General features: G+C 39.0%; 1 protein-coding gene across 15 annotated transcripts in view; it reads right to left on the bottom strand.

Moving 5' to 3' along the window:
* The window catches only part of EYA1 (EYA transcriptional coactivator and phosphatase 1), a 238,688-nt gene that overhangs the window by 106,981 nt on the left and 109,231 nt on the right, over window positions 1–22,476 (bottom strand). For 7 of the 15 annotated variants that reach the window (XM_054019701.1, XM_054019705.1, XM_054019691.1 and 4 more), the window contains exons 2-4: window positions 17,142–17,191; window positions 15,520–15,647; window positions 13,159–13,221 (exon numbers count right to left, since the gene is read on the bottom strand). In XM_054019701.1, coding sequence (XP_053875676.1) covers window positions 13,159–13,221; window positions 15,520–15,643 — 187 coding nt within the window. In that variant the 5' untranslated portion in view covers window positions 15,644–15,647; window positions 17,142–17,191. Of the gene's footprint in view, window positions 1–13,158; window positions 13,222–15,519; window positions 15,648–17,141; window positions 17,192–19,976; window positions 19,996–22,476 lie in introns of those variants that run through there. The other 8 variants (XM_054019702.1, XM_054019703.1, XM_054019704.1 and 5 more) reach the window with 2 other exon arrangements.

The following is a 22,476-nucleotide window of genomic DNA, read 5'->3' as shown; positions in this document are numbered from 1 at the left end:
TACCAGTCTGTGCTTGTTTCCCGGGCCCCAAATCAGCGTTCCACAGCATGAACTGGCCCAATGCCACCATGATCTCCCAATCGCCACATGCCATGCATCTAGGAACGTCTGTGTCCATGTCCTCATCAGTATAGTAATCGCAATGTCATTGCTTCCTCGCCTGGTTTTGCAGGTACTGAACATACTGTTGGATAAATGCGCGAGGTATTTTCAATGGTCAAAACTGCAGCAGAGATCTGAGCGGGCTCCATGTTTGCCGCACAATGGTGCCTGCATGGGTAATCCTGGAAAAAGGGCGCGAAATGAGCTGTTCGGTTCAAGATGGCCGATAAAAGGCAGTAAATGGTTGTCTTCTGTAGCTTCCATGGGAGCCCAGGACAGCTTCCGCTGCTTTCTCCAGATTGTCTGTGCGGCTCTGTTCACAATGAGTGAGAAACAGCAGGGAATTGTTGCCTTCTGTAGCTTCCATGGGAGCCCAGGACCGACAACATGGAAAAAGCGGCAAGAGCAGAGATTGCGGCAGAAACGTGAGCAGAGTTTGTGGCAGAAGCTGTGCGGCTCTGTTCATGATGGCCGAGAAACGGTGGGGAATTGTTTCCTACTGTAGCTTCCACGGGAGCCCAGGACCCACAACATGGAAAAAGAGGCGAGAGCAGAGTTTGCGGCGGAAGCTGTGTGGCCCTGTTCACGATGGCCAAGAAATGGCGGGGAATTGTTGCCTTCTGTAGCTTTCACGGGGGCCCAGGACAGACAATCTGGAGAAAGCAGCAGAAGCTGTGTGGCTCTGTTCATGATGGCCGAGGACATTTGAAGGAGAAAACCAGGAAACAGGCAGTGCACCGTGCTGCACCATCTGCTGGCAGCATGGCATCTGCCGTAGCTTTCACGGAGGAAGAGCGAGTGACGGCACACACCCAGAAAAACCCGTGAGAATGTTTTTGCCCCATCATGCACTGGGAGCTTAACCCACAATTCCAATGGGCAGCAGAGACTGCGGGAACTGTGGGATAGCTTCCACAGTGCACCACTCCGACATTCGATGCTAGCCTCGGTACTGTGGATGCACTCCGCTGAATTCACACGCTTTAGTGGGGACACAACATCGAATGTATGAACTCAATTCTGGAAATTCGAATAAAATAACTTCAAATTAATTTCGTGCTGCAGACGTAGCCTTACTGGCTTTCTGGAGCTGTCCCACAACGCCCACACTGACAATACAATTGATACAAGTGAGGACATGCATCACCAACACAAGGAGCCAACCCACAGAAGTGATTTAGTAACTTCAGTGGCTGTATGCCGATGTAAATTAGGTTGATATAATTTGGGAGTGTAGACATGGCCTTAGTTGTGATGCTCGGAGTACCTTTCCCAGATCTGAAGAAAAGCTCTGTGTGGCACGAAAGCTTGTCTCTCTCACTAACAGAAGTTGGTCCAGTAAAAGATATTACCTCATCCATCTTGTCTCTCTGTTAATTAACATTTAAACAAGGGCAGAAAATATATATATGAGATGTATTCAAAATGAGAGGTAAGCTCAAATATATATGAATTATTGCAGTAGTACAAACCTTAATTTCTGGAACTTCTCATTTGTGATTTCTCATCTTTGATACTGAATTAATGCTACCTTTTTCCTTTAAAAGAACGGAACCTATATCCCCACCTTACCTATAATGTTCACTTTGAGTGAATCCTAAAATACACATACCCTACACTCATAAAAACATACAACAGCTACTCCCTAATACCTCAATCATAAAATCGATCCTGGCAGGCAGCCTGCATCCATGTGGCTCACAGAGCACCATTAAAATCATTCAGGCTCTATGCAGGCACAAGCGTCGACTCAGACAAATCCAATTGCAGGATCGGGGTCCAATTTTATCTTCTTTATTTGATCTCAAGGAAATATGCCAGGAAGCATTGCTACATTATACTTAGAACTAAGAATCAAACTTCTGAACAGCTTCAGCAAAATAAGCTTTCCTCTCATAGGAAGTGCCAGTTCACTTAAGGATGTGACTTTTCTAATGATGAAATTTAATGAAAATATCAGAATTAATAAGCCTAGAAGTTAAAGAATCTTCTAATAGCACCAGCAAAAACTAAGAAAATATATTTACTTTATATTTTCCCTTGGATTTCTTTGACATTCCAGTGCCAATTTCTGTAGCAAAGTTAGCATAATCGTCTATCTATATCAACTTTTAAAATTATACTTGCAATATACACATTTAAAGAGCCTTCTATTCTGCAGTTTCTACTATCTGGAATAACCTCTCTCTCTACCTCATCAACTCTAAATCTCATTCCAAATTTCAACTGAAAATATCTTTTCTTCTTTGCTTATATTTCTTAATTTCCTTTTCTGCTATATATTATTTGGCTCTGGTAATAGGCTTCTGTAGGCATTAAAATGTATACATTAACATTATACATATGTAGACAATTTTCACATATAAATCATCAGATTCCCAACATGCCACACTATATCAGCAGTTAAATGCTATGCTAGTAGAGATACAGGCTTTCAGTGATGGAGCATTTTTCTGAAATACCATTTCATATATCTACTATTAATCAAACAACAAGATTTGTTTAGTCCAACATCCTTTATATGTCCAATTCAAGTCTAACGTTCATTTGAAAATTCGGAGAACTTGGTCATTTATGGTAATTTAACATTCTGCCATCTTGGTAGTCTCTAATCTGATGTGGTTTTATCTCCAAACTATCATCTGAACTAGATTCTAAAACTTGTTTCCCATTAACATTTGTGTAACCAGACAGACTCCCAAATGGCATTTATTTTGGTCCATGTCAAGAAAGATAGGTGTTCTCTTTTAGTTTCCTTGCAAAATAGCAAACAACACAATAGTGAAAATTCATCCTTGAAATCCATTACTTCCTTTTTATACTACTACTGACAGTGGGACTTTGGCTCCCAAGTGCCTAAGGCCATGTCTACACTACAGGGTCTATAACAGCACAGCTACTGTGCTGTAGCTTAATCAGCATAATCCCGCAGCCTACACGGATGGAAGGGGGTTTTTCCTTTGGTGTAGGAACACCACCTCCCGGAGCAATGGTAACTGGGTCGACAGAAGCATTCTTCCACTGATCCACTTGTGCCTGTACTGGGGCTTAGGTCAGCATGGATTTTTTACATCCCTGAGCAATGTAGTTATGACAACCTCAATTTTAAGTATAAATTAGGCCTAAGTCACTTTTGAAAATAAGATGCAGGCTTCTCAGTCTACTAGGGATCGCAATGCCGAGCGCACCAATGCCTAAATACCTTTAAAAATCTGGGCCCAAGAGGCTGATTCACATTTACATTGGCATCTTAACACTGCTCTGGCAGAGTAAAGAATTCATAAATGTGGTGCAAATGTAAAGGAGTTTTAATGAAAATGAGAATCAGGCCCCAATATTTTTTCTGATGCTTAAAAAGGAGGGGGCAAAAAATGTCTTTAAAAAAAAGAAATATTAAAAAGAGCAAGGAAATAGTTGCAACAGATGCTACATTTGCACCACCATTACCTGAGGCTTAGTGTTCACTGTAGTGAAAACTTACTTACCCTGGGTCCTGCATACACCTATATACATCCTTAACTTTACCTGCTTGGGACCACTCACAGTGGGCAAAGTTAAGCATATGTGTAAGTATATGCAGGGTCAGGGACATTGCTGTCTTCTCTAACGTCCTACAGCAACTATAGCCTCAGCATAGAAAATCATGTTCATGTTAGGAAGTCACAAGTAATCATATACAAGGCACTAATAAATAAATAGAAATAATAATACCACCTAGCTCTTACTGCCACAGAATTATTATTTTCCCACAGAGACAACTGTTGACTGCATTCATCTTCTCCTCTTCTTGAGTATATAATACATTATAACAGACCTACCCCCAAGCACATAGACATCTAGTACAAAAATTATTTAATATTAAAAAGTTATGGCATAGTCACTGTACCATATGTCCAAAAGCAAAAATTTAAATAAAAGCATTAAGGCAATGATAAGTTACAATAACACCAACAATTGTATTCATGAACCTATCCTCCATGAATTTATCTAATTCTTTTTTGAACACCTATACTTTTGGCCTTTACAACATTCCATGACGAGTTCCACGGGTTGACTGTGTGTTGTGTGAAGAAGTACTTCCGTAGGTTTGTTTTAAACCTGCTGCCTATTAATTAAGACTGAAATGTTGATCACAACTTTGGACACTATTGTAACTTCTCACTATTAACCAAGATAGTCAGGGACATGACCCCATGCTCCAGGTGTCCCTAAGCCTCTGCCTGCCAGAAGCTGGGATGGGACAACAGAGCATGGATCACTCGATAATTGCCCTGTTCTGCTCATTCCCTCTGAAGCATGTGTCACTGGCCACAGTTGGAAGACAGGATACTGGACTAGATGGACAATTGGTCTGACCCAGCATAGCCATTCTTATGTTCTTAATGATCATTTGAAAAGCATAGCTATAGACACACCCTATTCTGCTTTTTAGTGAAAAAAATTAAGTCAAAGATGCAACAGTAGATATTGTACAAAACCCCACCTCTTTCTTAACAAAATGTCTGTGGAGATACACAGATTTCCATTTAAAGTTATGATGTGGCAGCCATGAATCACTATATTCCTTACTCCTGGGGGAATTCACCAAATATATATATATATATAAAATTCTGTGCATATTTTAAAATTCTACAAAATTCTGCAAATTTTATTTGTCAATAAATAAATGTGGCTCCAGTATGGCAGTGGGAAGCACAGGCCACTGGCTGCATTAGGGTGGGAGCTCACTCTGAAGCCCCCATCTCCCCCAGTACAGGGACTCGTCAGTGAGGTTGCACCCAACCCTAACACAGTGCAAGGGCTGCGCCTGCCCCAGAAACACCCGGGGGCCCTGCTCCTCTGCGCCAGGTGCACCAGGGGTGGGTGGCAGGCTCAGCCCAGCAGGATCCAAGTATGGAGGGGCTTAGTGTGGAGGGATCCAGGTGTGGGGTGAGAGGTTTTTGTGTGGGGCAATCTGAGTGCGGGAGGCTCAGTGGAAGATCTGGATGCACAGGGGGTCGTTGGGGGGCTTCAGATGTAGAGATAACAGGACTCTGCAGGGGATCCAGGTGAAGATGGTTGGGGCTCAATGGGGGTGGGGTCTGGTTGTGGGGAAATGGGGCTCGGCGGGGAGGGGTCTGTGTGCTGGGGGAGAGGGGCTTGATGAGGTGAGGGTCCAGGTGCAGCTGGTTGGGGCTATTCCACCCCCTTCCTTCCCCACTGCCTCTTCCCTCCATCCCCCTTCTCTCCTTACCCCTCCGCCCTTATCCAGCCCTACTCACCGTTGCACCGAAAACACAGAAGGGGAGCACAACTGGCACTAAGACCCAAGAGGCAGCATTCAGCTGCAGAGTCAGTGGAGCAAAGATGCAGCCTCCTTCAGCTGGTTAGCTCTGGGCTTGCAGAAATGGGGGGGGGGCGCAGTGGCACGTAACCCATGTGCCCCCCCCATGCCTCGCCTCTGTTTGGGAGGGCAATCCCTCCCAAAAAACTGCATCCATGGTGGTTCCCCCTCTTCCCCCCTCTCTAGGGTGACCAGACAGCAAGTGTGAAAAATCAGGACAGGGCGTGGGGGGTAATAGGAGACTATATAAGAAAAAGACCCCAAAATTGGGACTATCCCTATAAAATTGGGACATCTGGTCACCCTACCCCTCTCCCCTGCAGCTTTCCTTTGCTTCCCTGGCATTTTCTTCAGGGAAGCACAGGAATTTTTGGGGGGGTGAAAGGAGGGGGGCATTTTCTGCGGGTGCGCAGTCCTGCAGAATTCCCCCAGGAATAATTTCTGAGTGTTGGGTTGATCCAAGGAACCCGTTGTTCAGCAAAAGTCACCATGTGCCAGCTTTATTGAGATTGAACCCCTAATGCTTGCCTGACAGGCAAAACTGCCTTTTGAGCTCAGCAGATCAACAGGGGGCCTGTCCTGCTTTAGGCACAGTGGTTACTAGAATGAAGTTGACCCTCACCTAGTACATCTCTCTACCAATGCAGGAATGTTACTTGGGATTTTTCTGGTCTAGTTTTCAAAACCCAAGCAATGGGACTTCCACAACTAACCAATTCCACCATCAAGAAGTTTCTGCTAACATTCAAACACTGCAACTTTGGCTTCTCTACTACTGGCCACCTTAATCTGACCTCAGATTGACCCATTTATCATTGTTACAGAGCTGAAATATTCTCTTTGTTGGTGGTTAGAAAATTAGAGTATCTGTGGGGTGCTCCTAAATTAATCTCTCCTTCGTTCAGACAGTAGAGCTGAGATGATTTTGGGGTTGGAGATCACACTTAATTTTTTCCTCACTAAACCCACCTCAAGCAATCTGGCTGTGGAGACTTTCCTGAGCATGGACAATGGCTTGTGTGTTACCCTTGTTAGTCTGTGGCTAAACTGTCTGAGTTCTTTAATTTCTGTAAATAGTGCTTGGATGTTAATGCAATTGGCCACATGATGTCACAAGACCATCAGCCAATGACAGAGAATCGGCCAGCTAGAAGTCAGAGAGGTTTCACCTTCAAGCAGAATCTGAAGTTTTAGGCAATGAGTATCCAACCAGTGCCTCCTAATCAAACAAGAAGGTACAGACAGTTTCCTCTAGTTTCCAGGACTCACTGGGATTGGAATCAGATACTCTCTTGCTCTTTGAGGCGTACATCTTTTCTCTCCCGCTCTGATAAGCAGAGCTTTTCAGAAAATTGCAACATCCAAACTGTGTCGTCTTGATAGCACCAAACCATCCTAGGAGGCATGACTTGCTGAAGCCACTAAATCTCTCTCTACATCACCCTCTTCTGCTGTAGCAGCAGGAACTTCTAACTTAGAGCCCGATATATTAAGGATCATTCTGATTACCAATGTCTGTTTCCTGGACCTTGAGCAGCCCCACACAGAAGGAAGTTGATGTCCATGCTGTTTCTTGTGCTTAAGAGATCTCCATCTTTCACTATCCTTGTGGGAATGGTGGGAGCTGCTCCATACTTATGGTTGAAGCCACTTGCCATTATAAGTCTGATTTTAAACATCCCTATTCTCCACTAAAATCCCCTTAAAGACCTCTAATCTCCCTGAAATGTCACATGCTACAGACTAGAGGTTTCCTTGGGAAGCTTAGAAAAAGAAGTTTTATTGAAGTTAGGGTATTTCAGAAATGTCACTTTCATCCACTTTAAATTTTCCATCACGTTTTTTGGAACATTATCTTTCACTGAAATGGCTTGGCCTAGAAACTCCAAGTTTGTTTTGCTCTTGGCCTTTGTTTAAATGAAGCACCTTTTTGTGTTTGAAGGAAGGTTTAGAGGAATTACAAAGATCCTGTTTTCACATATATACAGATAAATGTTTAAAATACAATATTAAATATATTTATATTTTAAAACATTTATAAACTGTCCTGTTCCTGATTCCACCTGATTAAACTTTGTATGGGGCTGCTGGGCTGAGCCACAAGAGAGAGAAAAGAGAAGAGAGAGAGTGTGTGTGTGTGTGTGTGTGTACGTGCGCAGGGGAGAGGTTACAAGGCTGGAGAGCCGAGAAATATAGCGGGACAGGAGGCCAGGCAGGCTAAGAAGAGGCACAGAGCTGGATTGGGGAGGTGGAAGAACAAGAGCATGGATGGGATAGGAGACTGGCGGGTGATGGAAGTAGGCAAAGAGGAGGGGCATGGAAGGAAGCAGACAGCTGGGGAGGGATGGCCAGATTAAGCCTGCCCAGGGCCCTAGGAACACTGTGATGGGGGACCTCCTTGGAGTGGTTATGGCAGGGGCAGCTCTACCTTCCTCCAAGAGAAGCAGGGGCAGTCGTATGCATCTCCCTTATTCCTCCCAAATGTGGTAGCAGCAAGGGGGCCAGTGCACACCCACAACCAGGGTGTAGTTGCATGGGTAGTTGGACTGGGCCCACTGTCATCTTCTTCTCCTGTCATACACAAAGTCCTCTGCTGGGTTGGAGCCCTAAGGGCAGAGGGGTCTTGGAGTTCACACCCCATTAAGATGCTTGGGTAGTTTCCCCTCTCAGAGCTATTGTTTTAGGCTATATTACTCCTGAGGGCATTCTGCACCAAAAATTAAAAATTCTGCACGCAATATTTTAAAATTCTGCAAATTTTATTTGTCAAATAAATGTGGAGACTCCAGCATGGCATTGGGGAGCACAGGTCACTGGCTGCACAGAGGTGGGAGATCACTGTGCAGCTCCCCCAACCCCAGACACGGACTCAGCGGTGAGGCTGCACGCAACCCTGACACAGCGTTAGGACTAGGACTGTCCTAGAAGCACCCCCCCTCCATGGCAGGTGCACCAGGTGTGGGCAGGCAGACTCAGAAAGGCAGGATCCAAGTGTGGAGGGGCTTAGAGTGGGAGGATCCACATGTGGGTTGAGAGGGTTCTATAGGGCAATCTGGGTGCGGGCAGATCAGTGGGGGATCCGGGTGCGGGAGGGCTCTGGATGCACAGGGGCTTATTGGGAGGTTCTGGGTGCAATTTGGTTGGGACTCAGCGGGGGGATCTGGATATGGAGGTGATAGAGCTCATCGGGGGGTATAGGTGTGGAGGGTTCAGTGGGGGGGGTCTAGATGCTGGGGGAGTGGGACTCAGTGAGGTGGAGATCCAGGTGCAGCTGATTGGGGCTCTGTGGAGTGGGGATTCGGGTGGCTCGTCGGGGTGATCCAGGGGGAGTGGGGCTTCTCAATGGGAGGGGCTTCTGAGTGCAGGGGGGTCTGGATCAGTGGGAAGGTCTGGGTATGAGGGGGTCTGGATGCACAGGGATTGGATGGAGCGAGGAACGATGGGAGCAGGAAGCTGGGGTGGGGGGAGTTTGCAAGGCTTCCTGCAGCTGGGGGAGGGTCTGACCCAGCTCCAGATGCCGTGCAGGGGAAGAGAAAGTCCCGTTCTTCCCAACCCAGTCAGGACTAGCAGCTGAGCCTGGAGCAGGGTAGAGAGCTGGGTCTTCCCCAGTCCCATCCCCTGCCCCACAGTGATTTACCTCTCTGCCGGCTGCCCTGGACACCCAAAACATACTGCTGGGGAGGGTTGCATGACCACTCTTGTGGCTTCCCTTTGCTTCCCCATCAGAAAGTTGTTTTTCTGCAGGGAAGCAAAGAAATCTGCGGGGGACATAAATTCTGCGCATGTGCGGTGGCACAGAATTCCCACAGGAGCACTATATGTGCACAGGCAGATGTCTTTGAATCAGTTAGACTTGTTTAACCTTTACAAGCTTTTCTTCACAATCATGAGATCTAGAAACTTCAAAATAGCCAAGTGGTAAAAGCTGGAAAGGAAGAAAGAATGGAACCAGACACTCCCCTACTACCAAAGAATTCTTCTTCACTGGCCATTTACCTCCCTGACTATCATCATCCACTAAACCTTAATTTTGCTCCCTATAATATACAAGATTATTCATAATGGTTAACATACCAAATTACTAAAATTTGAAAAACCCTACTTCCTATTAAAGGGATCCATTTCCTAAATATTATAAAATTAGACTACAACATTAGCCACTGCAAAAAAGCTGCTCGAGATGCTATATTATTAAAAATACAAACCCACAAGCTCAACATATTGTATGCTAATAGAAACTGGCCCCACCATATGCTTAGCATATTTCATAATACAAAACAAATCAATTATTTCATTTCTGTAGATTAAAATATTCCTCTACTCCACCAACACATCACACTGACACCTTACAGAGCTACAGATTTAATAAATAATATATAATATCTACAGTATGTATCCAAACATATATTTCTATTACAGAAGAAAACAAAGAAGTAATGTAAAAGTTGATTGGACAGTGTAAGTCAGGTGGAGCGGTAAGTGAATAAAGAAGAATTATGAGAGTGGGATTTATTTCCAGACTAAGTGTTTTTGTTTTTAAGTTAGAGAATATTTGTAAAGAAAATGTAATACTTCTGGGTAGTGAAACATGCTTTTAAATGTAATCCTTTTTAATAAAGACTTCTGTTTGTATGTGTGTTACAGAGTCTGGAGAACATGCAACATAGTTAACAAACTTGCCTTCCCTCAATATGGGCTGGTTAAAGGAAGAAAGTCAACTTCCATAGCACCCAGGAAGTAGCTATGGGATCTTGAAATATAAGGTACAGCTTTCCTCTACAAATTGCCATCCAGAAGGGATAATTTGGGGGTTTTTTATTTTAAATATACAACTAGTCTAATATCTAACATTTTGCACCCTGTGGTATTTTAAGATCATGCCAAACAGTCCCAGTGCTGTCTTTTGAATCCGTGAAGGAGGATTCAGATTCAACAGTCTTAACACTACCTAATGGTCGCCTGCCTGGCCAGGACAGTGGGGAGCTTTTATTGCCTTTGTGAAGGCATCTCATCCTGGTTCTCCATCAAGTCAGATACTTTACAGATTAAGGCTGAGATTTTCAAAGCCACCTAAGGGATTTTTGACATCCAATTGCCTTTGAAATTAAATGTGCCACTAGACATCTTTGAAAATCTCAACCTAATTTTTTGCTATCTGGTTTCCCCCATCTATTTGGGACCAGAAATCTCTCTTCCCTCCTATCTGGCCCCTCAAAATGAGACAGAAGCACCTCTATGACCCTCAGTGTGAAGAGAATGCTGTAAATTAGAAAAAACAGATCCCCTGTTTATTTTTGGTGGGTTTAATACTGCATAAAGACACTTTAAGTGGGCAGAGATTCCGGTTTCTGCCTAGGTTAATTCCCTGAGAGTCATTTCTAATTCTTAGTTTTGAAGTGATTATCCCTTGGTAGAATGAGCAATCTAATGTAGCAACCACTTGTGGGAGCTCCTTCAGAAGGTGGCTGCGGTGCAGGATGGTTTGCTAAACTCAGCCTTTTCTCTGTACCCACCCCATGCATTCAGAAGCTGGACACTTGCTGAAACTGCCACTGGCTGGCTGGCAAAAAGTAAAGTTGAAGAATCGTAATCTCTTACCTGTTAATTTGAATTTTCCCAGTCCCTTCGTGTCAGTCCTACCATGGCAGCCCTTCTTTGAGAGGAAAAATAGCGAAGGGACTAGAGCAGTAGACCCAGACCCAGATTAAATTCCCTGATCTGCCACAGACTTCCTATGTGACCTTGGTCAAGTCATTTAGTCACTCCATACCTCAGTTAAACGGTGATGATAGTACTTCCCTACCTCACAAGAGTGTGGTAAAGGTAATTACATTAAGAGATTGTGAGGCACTCAGATACTACAGTAATGGGGTAAAGTACAAATATTACAGATATCCTCTCCTGTTTTGGTATCTGAGATGACTTTTTCCTGAACATTTTCAAACAAACCTTTTAGTGTTACTATCAAATTTATTGCTTGGGAAGCCTCCAACTAAGCAGGGTCAGCCAGACAGCCATCCCCCTTTAAAAAAGAAGTATATGACAAGAAGCTCTCCTTTTCCCTGTTCCCTCTCCATCTGCTGGTAGGAGGATTTATACTCTAGGCTGGCATATTAGGATAGGAGAAACCAAATGAACCAGTAAGAAATTACTGTATTATTTCTGGCTTTTCCTAAAATGATGAACAAATTTTATTTCCTCCTCACCACACACCAACACAGGCCATAATGACTCTCTCATGATCTGACATGAATTTAAATGAATATTGCTTTGATTTATAGAAACTGCTGTAATTTGAGAGATCTTCTCATAGAGAAATTGGCATCTGAAGCAAGAATAAGTCAGCCTTATCAAAACTCCTTTGAAATTATTTTGGATGGGTAGAAAAATTTACCCAACCTATTAGGAACAGGTAAATAGCTAATAAAATGGAATCTCTGCACTGACAGCCATGGTTACAAGGTGTTCATAATTGTCTAAGATTGTGTGGCCCACTTTTGTACCAGGGCACATTTTGCATTGCAACAAATGTGGGTGCCATACCATGTGTCATTAAGGAATCTAAAGGGTGTATTATCAAAGCAGTATGCAAGGATTAAACTGTATGATTCAATCACACAACTAAATCCCCATTCAGTGCTTTGAAAGCTTACTACTAAGTGTGAAGCTAAAAATATTAGCTATTAACAGTCATCTATCTAGCAACCACATCCTCTTGTAGTACAACATCAATAAGAGGCATGTCTGAAAATGAGTCTGAGAGGAATTAAAGAACATTTGTTTGAAACAGGGCCATTTCACTTTGGGACAGATATCCCCCTCCCCCTAATTTACAGAATACATTTTGCACTCTGGGGTATGGAATTCTGCCCAACTCACACCCATAGTGAAATGAAACTTAACATATCTTTATAACAAACTTATAACATGCAAAAATGTATACACCTGATGCCACGATTTTCATTTACATTAAGGCCCCTTTAAAGCAGCAGAGTGATGTAAAGGAGTCCTTTGTTTAAATGAGAATGAGGCCCATAGTCATCTTGAACAGTCATTTTCACATATTACATTTAACACGTGAATGTTTAACAACACGTTTCCACTCCACATGCAACAAACAAGCAAACCACACATTTTTCATACTGTAGCATTTTAAGGGACGTATTTGGCAGCCATATACAATGTACATCCCTAGAATCTGTAATTTCATTTTAAACCAGGTCCTACTTCAGAAGAGTGTGCAAGAAAAAATAATTTTAGTTTATGCTTAATTTAAAAAAATAAAATAAAAAAAAAAAAAAAAAAAAAAAAAAAGCCCGCTCCATTCAGCTTGTTTTTCTAAAGCTCGATTATCAGTTAAAAAAAAAAAAAAAGTTTTCCCCGGAGCAAGAAATATACACTGGCAGATTCAGGAGAAAATTCTGCCTTTGGATTCTTATGCTACTCCCACTAAATTCAGTTGGAATTATTCCTGTATTTGAGAACAGAATTTGACCCTAAGTGCATATCTGATTCTAGAATGAATTATCTGATATTTCTTTCACAGACTTAAATTAATTATTTGTCACTGAGGGTAACCACAATTATAGGAATTACTACTGCAGCTTCTATAAACTTAAACTTAGACTGGAAACAGTGGGCATGAGATACTTTTCAAAAAAAAAAATTTTTTTTTGACATCATCTTAAAATGCATGCTAACATTTTTGCTGTGTTCACCATGGCTACACAAACCTGCAGTGGTCTGTGTACTAGTACTTAGCAACCAGTCTGCAGTGTTGAGCAGAGTCATGTCACCTGAAGGAAAATTGCAAACAAAAGAAAGCTGTTGGGCTTCATCTCAGGTTTTTTCTTTGAAAAAACACATTTTTCTTGATAGAATTTAACCTAAATGAGTAAGACATGAACTTAAAAATTCTAAAGTCAGAAATGAACTATGTTAAAAACAAATTACAGTGGTTTAGTTTACATTTCTCAATAAACCTCAACATTACACTCACTAAAATACAGACATTATTTGCAATGTATTTGTTGAATGGTATTTGGCTGAAGTTGGGGAATAAGTGGAAACTATACATATAACTCATTCCTTAAAAACAAAGCATTTAGGGCCCTAGGTGATCTTTGTTCTGTGTGTGCACACCTCCGATTAGGTCAATAAAGAGTTCTGTGGCCAGATCAAGGGAAGGGTCTTGGGGTTCAAAGAAACATGCTCGACTTCTGTGTTGCTGAAGTGCCTCCAGATTGAACAGAAGGGCCAAAAACTGGGAACATTTATAATAAAGCCCTTAGTGATCATCAGGGTTTTGAACTCACACTATTAATAGCTATGTGTTGGTTTAATGAAATTAAGCTATGGGTGAAATTTTCAAAAGTGCCTAAGTCCCACTTTCAGAAGTCACTTAGGAACCTAAAAACAATGAGGAGTCCTTATGGCACCTTAGAGACTAACACATTTATTTCGGCATAAGCTTTCGTGGGCTAGAACCCACTTCATCAGATGCATGAAGTGAAAAATACAGGAGCAGGTATAAATATATGAAAGCAACCCCCATCACTTCATGCATCTGATGAAGTGGGTTCTAGCCCACGAAAGCTTATGCCCAAATAAATGTGTTAGTTGTTTTTGCTGATATAGATTAACACGGCTACCTCTCTGAAACCTATCACCTTGCAAGGCTTAGGAACCTAAGACCCACTAAAAGTCAATGGAATTTAGGCTCTCAGGTGCCCAAATAAGTTTTGAAAATGGGACATTTACCCTGTTCCAAAATTATATCTGTTAACATATAAATGACAGAAGAGTGTTTTGTGGGCATAGAATATTTAATTTTTTCTACTTTAATTAAAATAACAGGAAAACCACAATCATATGTAAGTATTTATTTAAAAACAAAAACAAACAAAAAGAACCCGAGAGGTTAATACTATAGATTATTAGAATTAAAAATGGCTTAAAGTTTAATCTTACAAACCTTATTTTGTAGCAATAGCATAAAGTAAATTATACACAACTCCAGCACAATTTACTGTCAGCTTTTGATAAGCCATCCCAAACAACAGTAGAATCCAATTAGAGTGGATAACAGAGATATTTAGGGAGCTCAGGGGGGACAACATCTATCTGATTGACAGATGCCTTTCCTGGAAGAACGCAGTGCATATCTAAAACAGTTTGGCTCATTATTTATATGTTGGCTTTTAACACACAGTACGTCTTTACAACAAGTAATACTCAAATGTACGCTATAAAAATCTGTTTTATAAAAAAACGTGAGTCTAAGTTTCAGATTTGTGAATACATTAGAAACTCATGATCTTTTATTTTCTTTTGCTGCAGAGTTGTAGTAAAGACTGCTTTCCACAATTACCTGAACAGCATTACATTTTTACAGAAGTCATTATTTGTAGGGGAGATGCGTTGAGATACTCTTAGTATTATACTGAGAACAAATATAGCCAGTTGGTAAGTCAATTGCTTTTTGGTTCAGCTATTTCTCCTCTTCTCATCAAAATATGAAAAATATGTATCATATTTTACCTTCACTGAATTATTATAACTATTTGAATTTTGGACAATCCATCATAAGAACGGCAGCTGAATACAGCCGATCAATTTATCTTTAGGAAATATCAACACTTAATTTTTAAGGACAGTTTTGTATTAGCCTACATGGCAAAGCTTTCATAAACTTACTAACTTACACAAAATGAAAATCCAAAATTAAAATAGAGAAATGGCAATGACTGCTTATAATTTACCTTTTATAGCAGCTAACTAGATATTTCCTGTTCTTCTCATCACTAAAATGCAAATTGTTGATGGATTTCAACTATTTTAATTTAAGCAACAAAATACCACTCAAATGCATTGAAAATATGTGAAGGGAATATAAACATGGTATGAGAGCTATTGTTGAAAGCCGATAATATTAATTACTGACAAACATTGAACATAGCCTTTATACATCATATTACACAAAGATGGAACACCTAAAATAGTACAATTTTCTCTATATATAACTTACTGACTTAAAGATTGATGGAACAATCTCTTGAGAAAGAACAACATAGTCAGAGAAAATGGTAGCTCACCTTCTGTGCCATTGGGTGTCATGGAATTACTATTTATATGAGCGTTATCAAGTTTTGGACCATTGGGGGATTCACTACTACCACTTAGTCGGCTATGCGGGCTGGCTAGATCCTGCATTTCCATAGACCTAAAATCAAGAAGCGGACAATTTTACTGATACGTTCAACTTTAATTATGGAGGATTTGTCCATACAACATCTAATCCATTATTTCTACTTGATTATAAAATACTTTGTAAATAATCAATAGTTTTCCCTATCATGATCATTTTTTCTCATCATCAAAGTGTTAACTCTTGCGTTGTCACTCCATATATTCAACTCATAATAAACAGTCATATCTAATATTGTAACCCTTAACAGAATAAAATATAAATATAGGAAACTATAACTAGGAGATTCTTATCATCTTACACTTTTTAAAATTATGTTTAACGGGCAGTTTCATCAATGTATAAAACAATACATTCCCTTAGCAATAAGATAACACTGTGCCTTCTCAAAATTTACCACCCAATTGGAATTTAATGGGCCTCCAAACCAAATAAAACACTTGAAGCAATTGTTGAAACCTACAGTCTAGTGACAGGGAATGAGATATTCTTGATGTATGTGTTTACTCTGGCAAACTACTTAATTGTTCCTGTTTCCGTTGAAACAAATGCAGCATTAAAACACTATTATGTCTGCTCCCTTGTTTGCTTTGTGGATTACATAAAGTGTGCCCAATTGAAAAGGGATAAGGCAACCTACAGTGAATCCATACAGGCGTTAGTATGCCTTAACACTCTGCAGTATCTCAGCTGTCAGTTAGTCAAAATAAAACAAAAACAATTCAGATTCAACGCAAAAAAAAATAATCAACATTTATGCAGTACACAAACAGCTAAATTCCCCAGAAATATCTTCGATTCAACAATTAACAGTTTCATAAAAAGGAAAACAGGCCTCTGGCCATGATCACAGTTACAAATCTCTCAGCTTGCATTTGTTAAGTTTGTAAACAAGTATATATTGCTTTAGTTTCCATTGTTCCAAAAACTTATGATCATGCCAATGACTTACTTTTTCTAAATAGCCTCTCCTGAGAGAAAATGTGTATTGTTTACTTTTCTACGAATGCATTTGAACCTGGACTGTTTCCACTTTAAAATTATAGCGAAGGCACTTTTTCATATTTATTTAAAAAACACAAAACTTCTTTTTCTTTCCATAGTAGAAGTGTAAATATTCTTAAACACAAAAACATCTGATTTTCACATTTATAATGAGATTTTATTGTAGAAGTCTTTAATACATTGTTTCATTTCAACTCTCACTAGTAAAGCCAAACCATACATTTTGAAAGCCCAGCTACAGTTCTATGGTGTTTTTGTTTTGTTTTTCAGACGCAAGAGACTATCTAACATATAAATGAAAAATATTTTAGTGCAGAACTGAATTTATTCATAGTTTACAGACTTTATTGTATTTATTCTCATCAGAAATCTCCAAGCATTGACGTAATATTCTTCAGTTTAAAGTGGAAAATAATAATTAACATTTACTTTTACCTGAAGTAAAAAAACATTCTTCTAAGCAGTACTTTCTATAGACAGGCCAAATATCAATCATATCCTTACCTGCAACTTGAGAAAACAGCAACATCTGAACTGGTTTGGGATTTTTGCACCTGCAAACCCAGGAAACAAATAGAAGCCTCTATTATTCTGCTTTAATGTCAATCCTTAATCTAAACAAAAATATTACTGCGGATGACAATACTGTCCTTTAACCAAAAGAAAAGGAGCACACTGCAACAGTGAAAAGCATATTGTCTTTAAATTGAAGTCTCAACTGTTGTTTCCTCCTGCAGGTCTATCCCCCTCCTCCCCATGTCAGGGGGAAGGCAGCCAAATGACGGGATAGTGATTCATCACCGGCCTATGACAGCTGCAAACTGGATTACCCCTCCCCCAATCAACATGCAAAGCAGCCTTGCTAAGGTAGCTAGAAAGAGGTGTCTGGAAAAAGGTAGGTGTTAACACAGGGAACATGTTGTACAAAAGTAGCTCAAACTCAGCATCCTCAGAAGATCTTTCATCTTTTGTTATCACTGGTTGAAATATATCTCCCTCCCACTCTTTAACTCAACAGTTTCTTAACCTTATCATGTTGGTTTTCTTCCTCATCTGTCTGTCATTTAACATTCACTAGATCAGATATTTTCTTAAAATGGAAAGTACATCTGCCATGTAGAGCTGAAAATCATTTATGACCAACCACTTTGTGCAACTATCTGAAAACCATGTCCATCTCTAAACAGTGCTGATTAGAGTTTTAAAAGATGTCACCATATTGCAAAACAAAACAGATTAAAATGCAGAAAACACACTTCTGCACGACAGAGATCTATTAGTAAGATGTCTAATTAACTGTAAGAATTTCAGATACCAAACTTTAAAAGACTATAGTTCTCTTGTTAAAAATGTAACTGGTGTGACCCTTCCATTATTTGCTTTTGGTCATACTGAGATTCAGTAGGGAACTTGGATTTTACAGTGTAAACCAATTAGCAGTCTTCCCGGTTTAATAAAAACAATCATTTCAAAACCCCAGCTGACTAGTATATTTTCATCTGATGTGATTAGAAAAACTTTATGAATGTGGATTCTGCTGGACATCACTTAATGAATTGCCTTTGATAGTAAACTTTTCTCTAAAGCCAGTAACAATTGCCAACAGGTGATAACGCGCAGGTGAAGATAGGCTGTTGGCTTGAATGCACAAACAAACTTTTCCAGCAAGGGTATACAATGTCTAAATGTCTACATTCAGAATCTTTCATGTGCATTTCCATTCAACCTGAACTGACATCTCTTAGATGATCACAGAACAAAGACAAGAGAGATGAGGCATTTTAAGTGCCATAAAAACCATCCAAGCAAATCTCACTTGTGTGTGTAGTTTTTGTTATTTTTAATCACAGACAGAATTACTACTTTAGCAAGAGTAAACCACTGCTAGAGGCAGCCAGGCAATGTATAACGTTACAAGTGATGTCAAGAAGCATGCAATAATGCATACAGAAAAACTTCAATCTTTTTATAACTGTGTATTTAAAATATTGCATAGTGTGCTTTTCAATGCTCTTTACCAAGCCAAATCAAACTGAAATATCAGATGTGTGTTTGCAGCAGCTACACCATACTTTTTGTTAAGTAAGAAAAAGAAAAATAGTCAAATGTAAGATGGAAACTTTTTTACTCTTAACCCCAGAAACTGCAGCAGAATGCCTTAAGGATATGTTCCTCTACTGGTACTTCTATACACCTGGAATAAATTATAGGTGAGAACTAACTTTGTTTTAAGAGCTATCTCTGCTTAGTAATGTGGAAGGTCATTTAAAATACGTCTCAGATGAACACAAGAAAGAATATTTTCTTTTTAAAAGATATATATACACACACATATATATATACACACACACACATATATGCACACACACTCTAAATGGCATAGTTTCAGAAGTATATATTTCATATTATTATTACTTTACCAATTTCTGAAATGCATTTAATCCTAACAATTTTAATTCCAAAATAAAAATTAACAAACATGTAATTACTCCCAAAATAATAGTTTTTATTTATTTTTATTTGTATTTTAAAAACTTAGATTAATTTAGTGTGGGGGAAAAAACTACTTGACTGTATGTTTTTCAACTAGATGTAGCCTAGAAAATTAAATATATACCTTATATGTCCTTTTACACTGTCACAAATCAGAAAGTTCATATCCAGGATCTTCATTTTCATTAGGCATACTTCAGATATATTCCTTTGTGTCTCAAGGATTATTTAAACCATGTGTTGTTCGTTACCATATTTAAAAATGACTCTTTAATCAAAATAACTTTAAAACAACTAATCCTCACTTAGGCTGGTCAGCTGAATCCACATAGTGGTCCAGGAAAAATAAATCTACTCTCAAGAATGCGAATGCAGACAACAATTAGACACAGATGTGAGTGAAATTAGTTACAGTTTACAAAATGCTACACTTCACATGCTTTCAGTTTTTTATGTGTGGTACAAAATTACAATGTTGTAAAGAAACAAACTTATGATGACTAGGGAGAAAAACACATTTCTGGGTGGCGTTGGCTCACTCTTATATGATTGCCCACCTTTGCTATGAGGCTTCTATATAAACGAAAATCTAAAATAATTTTAGTAACTCAATAATTAAATACATTTCTCCTTTAAGCAAAGGGAAAAAATTGTTTTGGCCTTAAGAGTCCATTCAAGAGGGCACATAAAAAATACACAATGAAAGTTTTTTTTGCTGTTGCTCACTTATACTCTGCATCCTGATTAGACTAAAATTGCCTAAAATGATAAATGATATATAGATTCTTCAAAATGCATCACAAGTTATTACGATTTATCATTTAAATTATTTTAAGTAACATTTACCTCTTCATCTTTAACATGGACAACAGATTCTGGGACTGTATTATATATGACAAGGAAAAGAAAGGACAGTGACATCAGAGCTACTTAAAATTCACCTATTTAAGAATCTTAAACCAGTAACATCAAATTCTGATTACTTAATGAGGTATTTTAAGTTTGCCTTTTTTACTAATTAAATTAATAATTCTTCACAGATGTAGGTTTTGTTGATGTTCAATTTGTCTCTCTCATTTTGTTAAACCTCACATAGTACTCCACCAATCCACTGAATAGCCACATTAAATCTGTTAATACCATGCTCTTCAACCCCAGAAATTATTTCCAGAAGGCAAACTTGCTTTGAGAGATCATCAAACAAGACTTAAGGTACACATTTTATCACATTTTCCCTACCACAGAGCTCAGGATGCGGAGGAAAATTCATGACTTTTGCACTGTTTATTATACTTTGCTAAATTACAAATCAAAAGCATCTGACAGAAGATCATGTATGAAGCCAAAAAGTTAATAATGTTCTGTGAAAAGTAAACTGTAAATGGGAAGGGATTCTAAATCTCGGCAGCACAGAGCAAATAAAGTGTAGGTACTTGTCTAAATTATGGGTTTTCCACAGACTTTTTTTGCTTGTGAGAAGCAATTTTTATAAAATGACTATAATTTAAAACATTTTTTCCAGCTGAAAATAAATTTTCAAAGTGAAAAAACTAAGCTTATCCAAATAAATATAGCTGGCATATGAGCTAGTTGTTTTCAACCACAGTTCTATTCTACCCCAAAATTTCAAAGACAATGGCAATTTTCTAATCAGAATATTTCTTCGTAGGAAAATGCTGTCTTTTTCAACAGCAAAAAATATACATTTTTTTTCAAAACAGCATTCTTTTTCTCTTTGAAAACATTTTCCATTCACAAATAAATGTAATGATTTCAAAAGCTAACTGTGAAGAAATTAAAGGAAAAAGATACTAGAGAAAAAGTCAGTTCAAAAACTGGCAAACTCTTTCATTACACTTTCACTCTTCTTGTAATCCTACCAATATACAGAAGTACAGAATATATGAGGCAGTCCAGTTTTTTTAATTCAAGTACTTACTTCAAAGACGAGATTAAAAAGAATAATGTTCAGAACAGAAGCAGATGATCACAGCTAATTTTTAAATACTAGTTTATTTTAAAAAAATGCTACCTCTCATTCACCTATTCCCAACACTTACGAATGAAATATTTTGACATCTGACTGAAATGGGAACAGTATTATTCTCTTTAGGAGACAAGTACCACTTTGCGTCAATACTTCTAATACATACTGAAATTTAAAAATGAACCCTTAGCTTTCGGGTCTTCAAAGCATTTTTTGGCTCTTACAAAAAAATTTGTATCTATCAAAACTTAGAAAATGATAGCCCTGTTTTTGGAGTTGCGCATTCTTATGCTGTGTGCTCCAGAAGGTGAAGAGCGGCTCAGTTAGGTTTCTGTGTCTGTCACCACACAGATTTTTCAGGTTTGAAAGACTACGGCTGCTCAACAGTAGAACATACTGGGCTTTAGGAATAAAGCAGTAAGGAACTCCATGATTTGAGAGTGTGTATGTGTGTGTATATATACACACATTTATACACCCTTAATTATCTCAAATACTCTGGACAAAATTTCAGTAAGGAACTGTAAATAATACTTATTTTGAAAAGTATGACTGGGGCAAAAAGAATTCTGACTCCATAGAAAACAATATTTTAAAAAACTTCCTGTCAACATTGTCTTTTTAATTATTTAAGATACAAACAGCATTAAAAAGTTACACACAAGTTTTCCTGCTTGTCTCTTCGCTGAAATATATCTGCATCTAAGGAATGATTTTAAAGTCAGTGACACCTTTATTTTTATAGAATAAGTCTTTTACTACAGCAGCCATCCATTTTATTGATGTTTGTCAAAAACACCTTAAGAAATACATACTTGTGAATCTTTTGTGAGTCTTGATTGCTCAAAAGCAAGATGTAAAATTTAATGATACTTTAAAGAGCTTTAACTTCCGGATTCTAAGTTCTTAGTTCTAAACGAGCCACATAAAATGTCAATAAACGTCACATATTTTAGCTGTGTAGATGTTTATTCTGTCTTCTCGAAAAGTTCTCCTTTGGGGAACTGTATGTTTTGCCTGGTGTTTGGAAAATTTAAACATATTAAGCAAAAGGATTTCCTGCTTCAGAAAGTACTGTCAAGATCTCTGTCATGCATTCTTCCTCCAAATTTCTTCATTATATTTCTCACGCTCTTGCACCTCTTCTGCACAGGTCCATAGATTTGATATAGCCTCCCCCCCCCCCCTTTTCCGCCCCTAACAACTCATCATCGTGTTATTTATTTTCAATGAACCATTAACACTGCAGGAAACCAAACAGGAGGAACAAAATTCTGACTGAATACAATAAATAGAGCCATGTAACATCTGCTTTGAGGGAAGCCTACAAACCCAAGCCTGAAACATAGCGAAAATTAA

Source organism: Malaclemys terrapin, chromosome 2 (assembly GCF_027887155.1).
Source record: "Malaclemys terrapin pileata isolate rMalTer1 chromosome 2, rMalTer1.hap1, whole genome shotgun sequence".
NCBI lineage: Eukaryota > Metazoa > Chordata > Testudines > Emydidae > Malaclemys > Malaclemys terrapin.
Note: the sequence above shows the minus strand (reverse complement) of the source record. Positions and strands in the feature narration are given on the sequence as shown.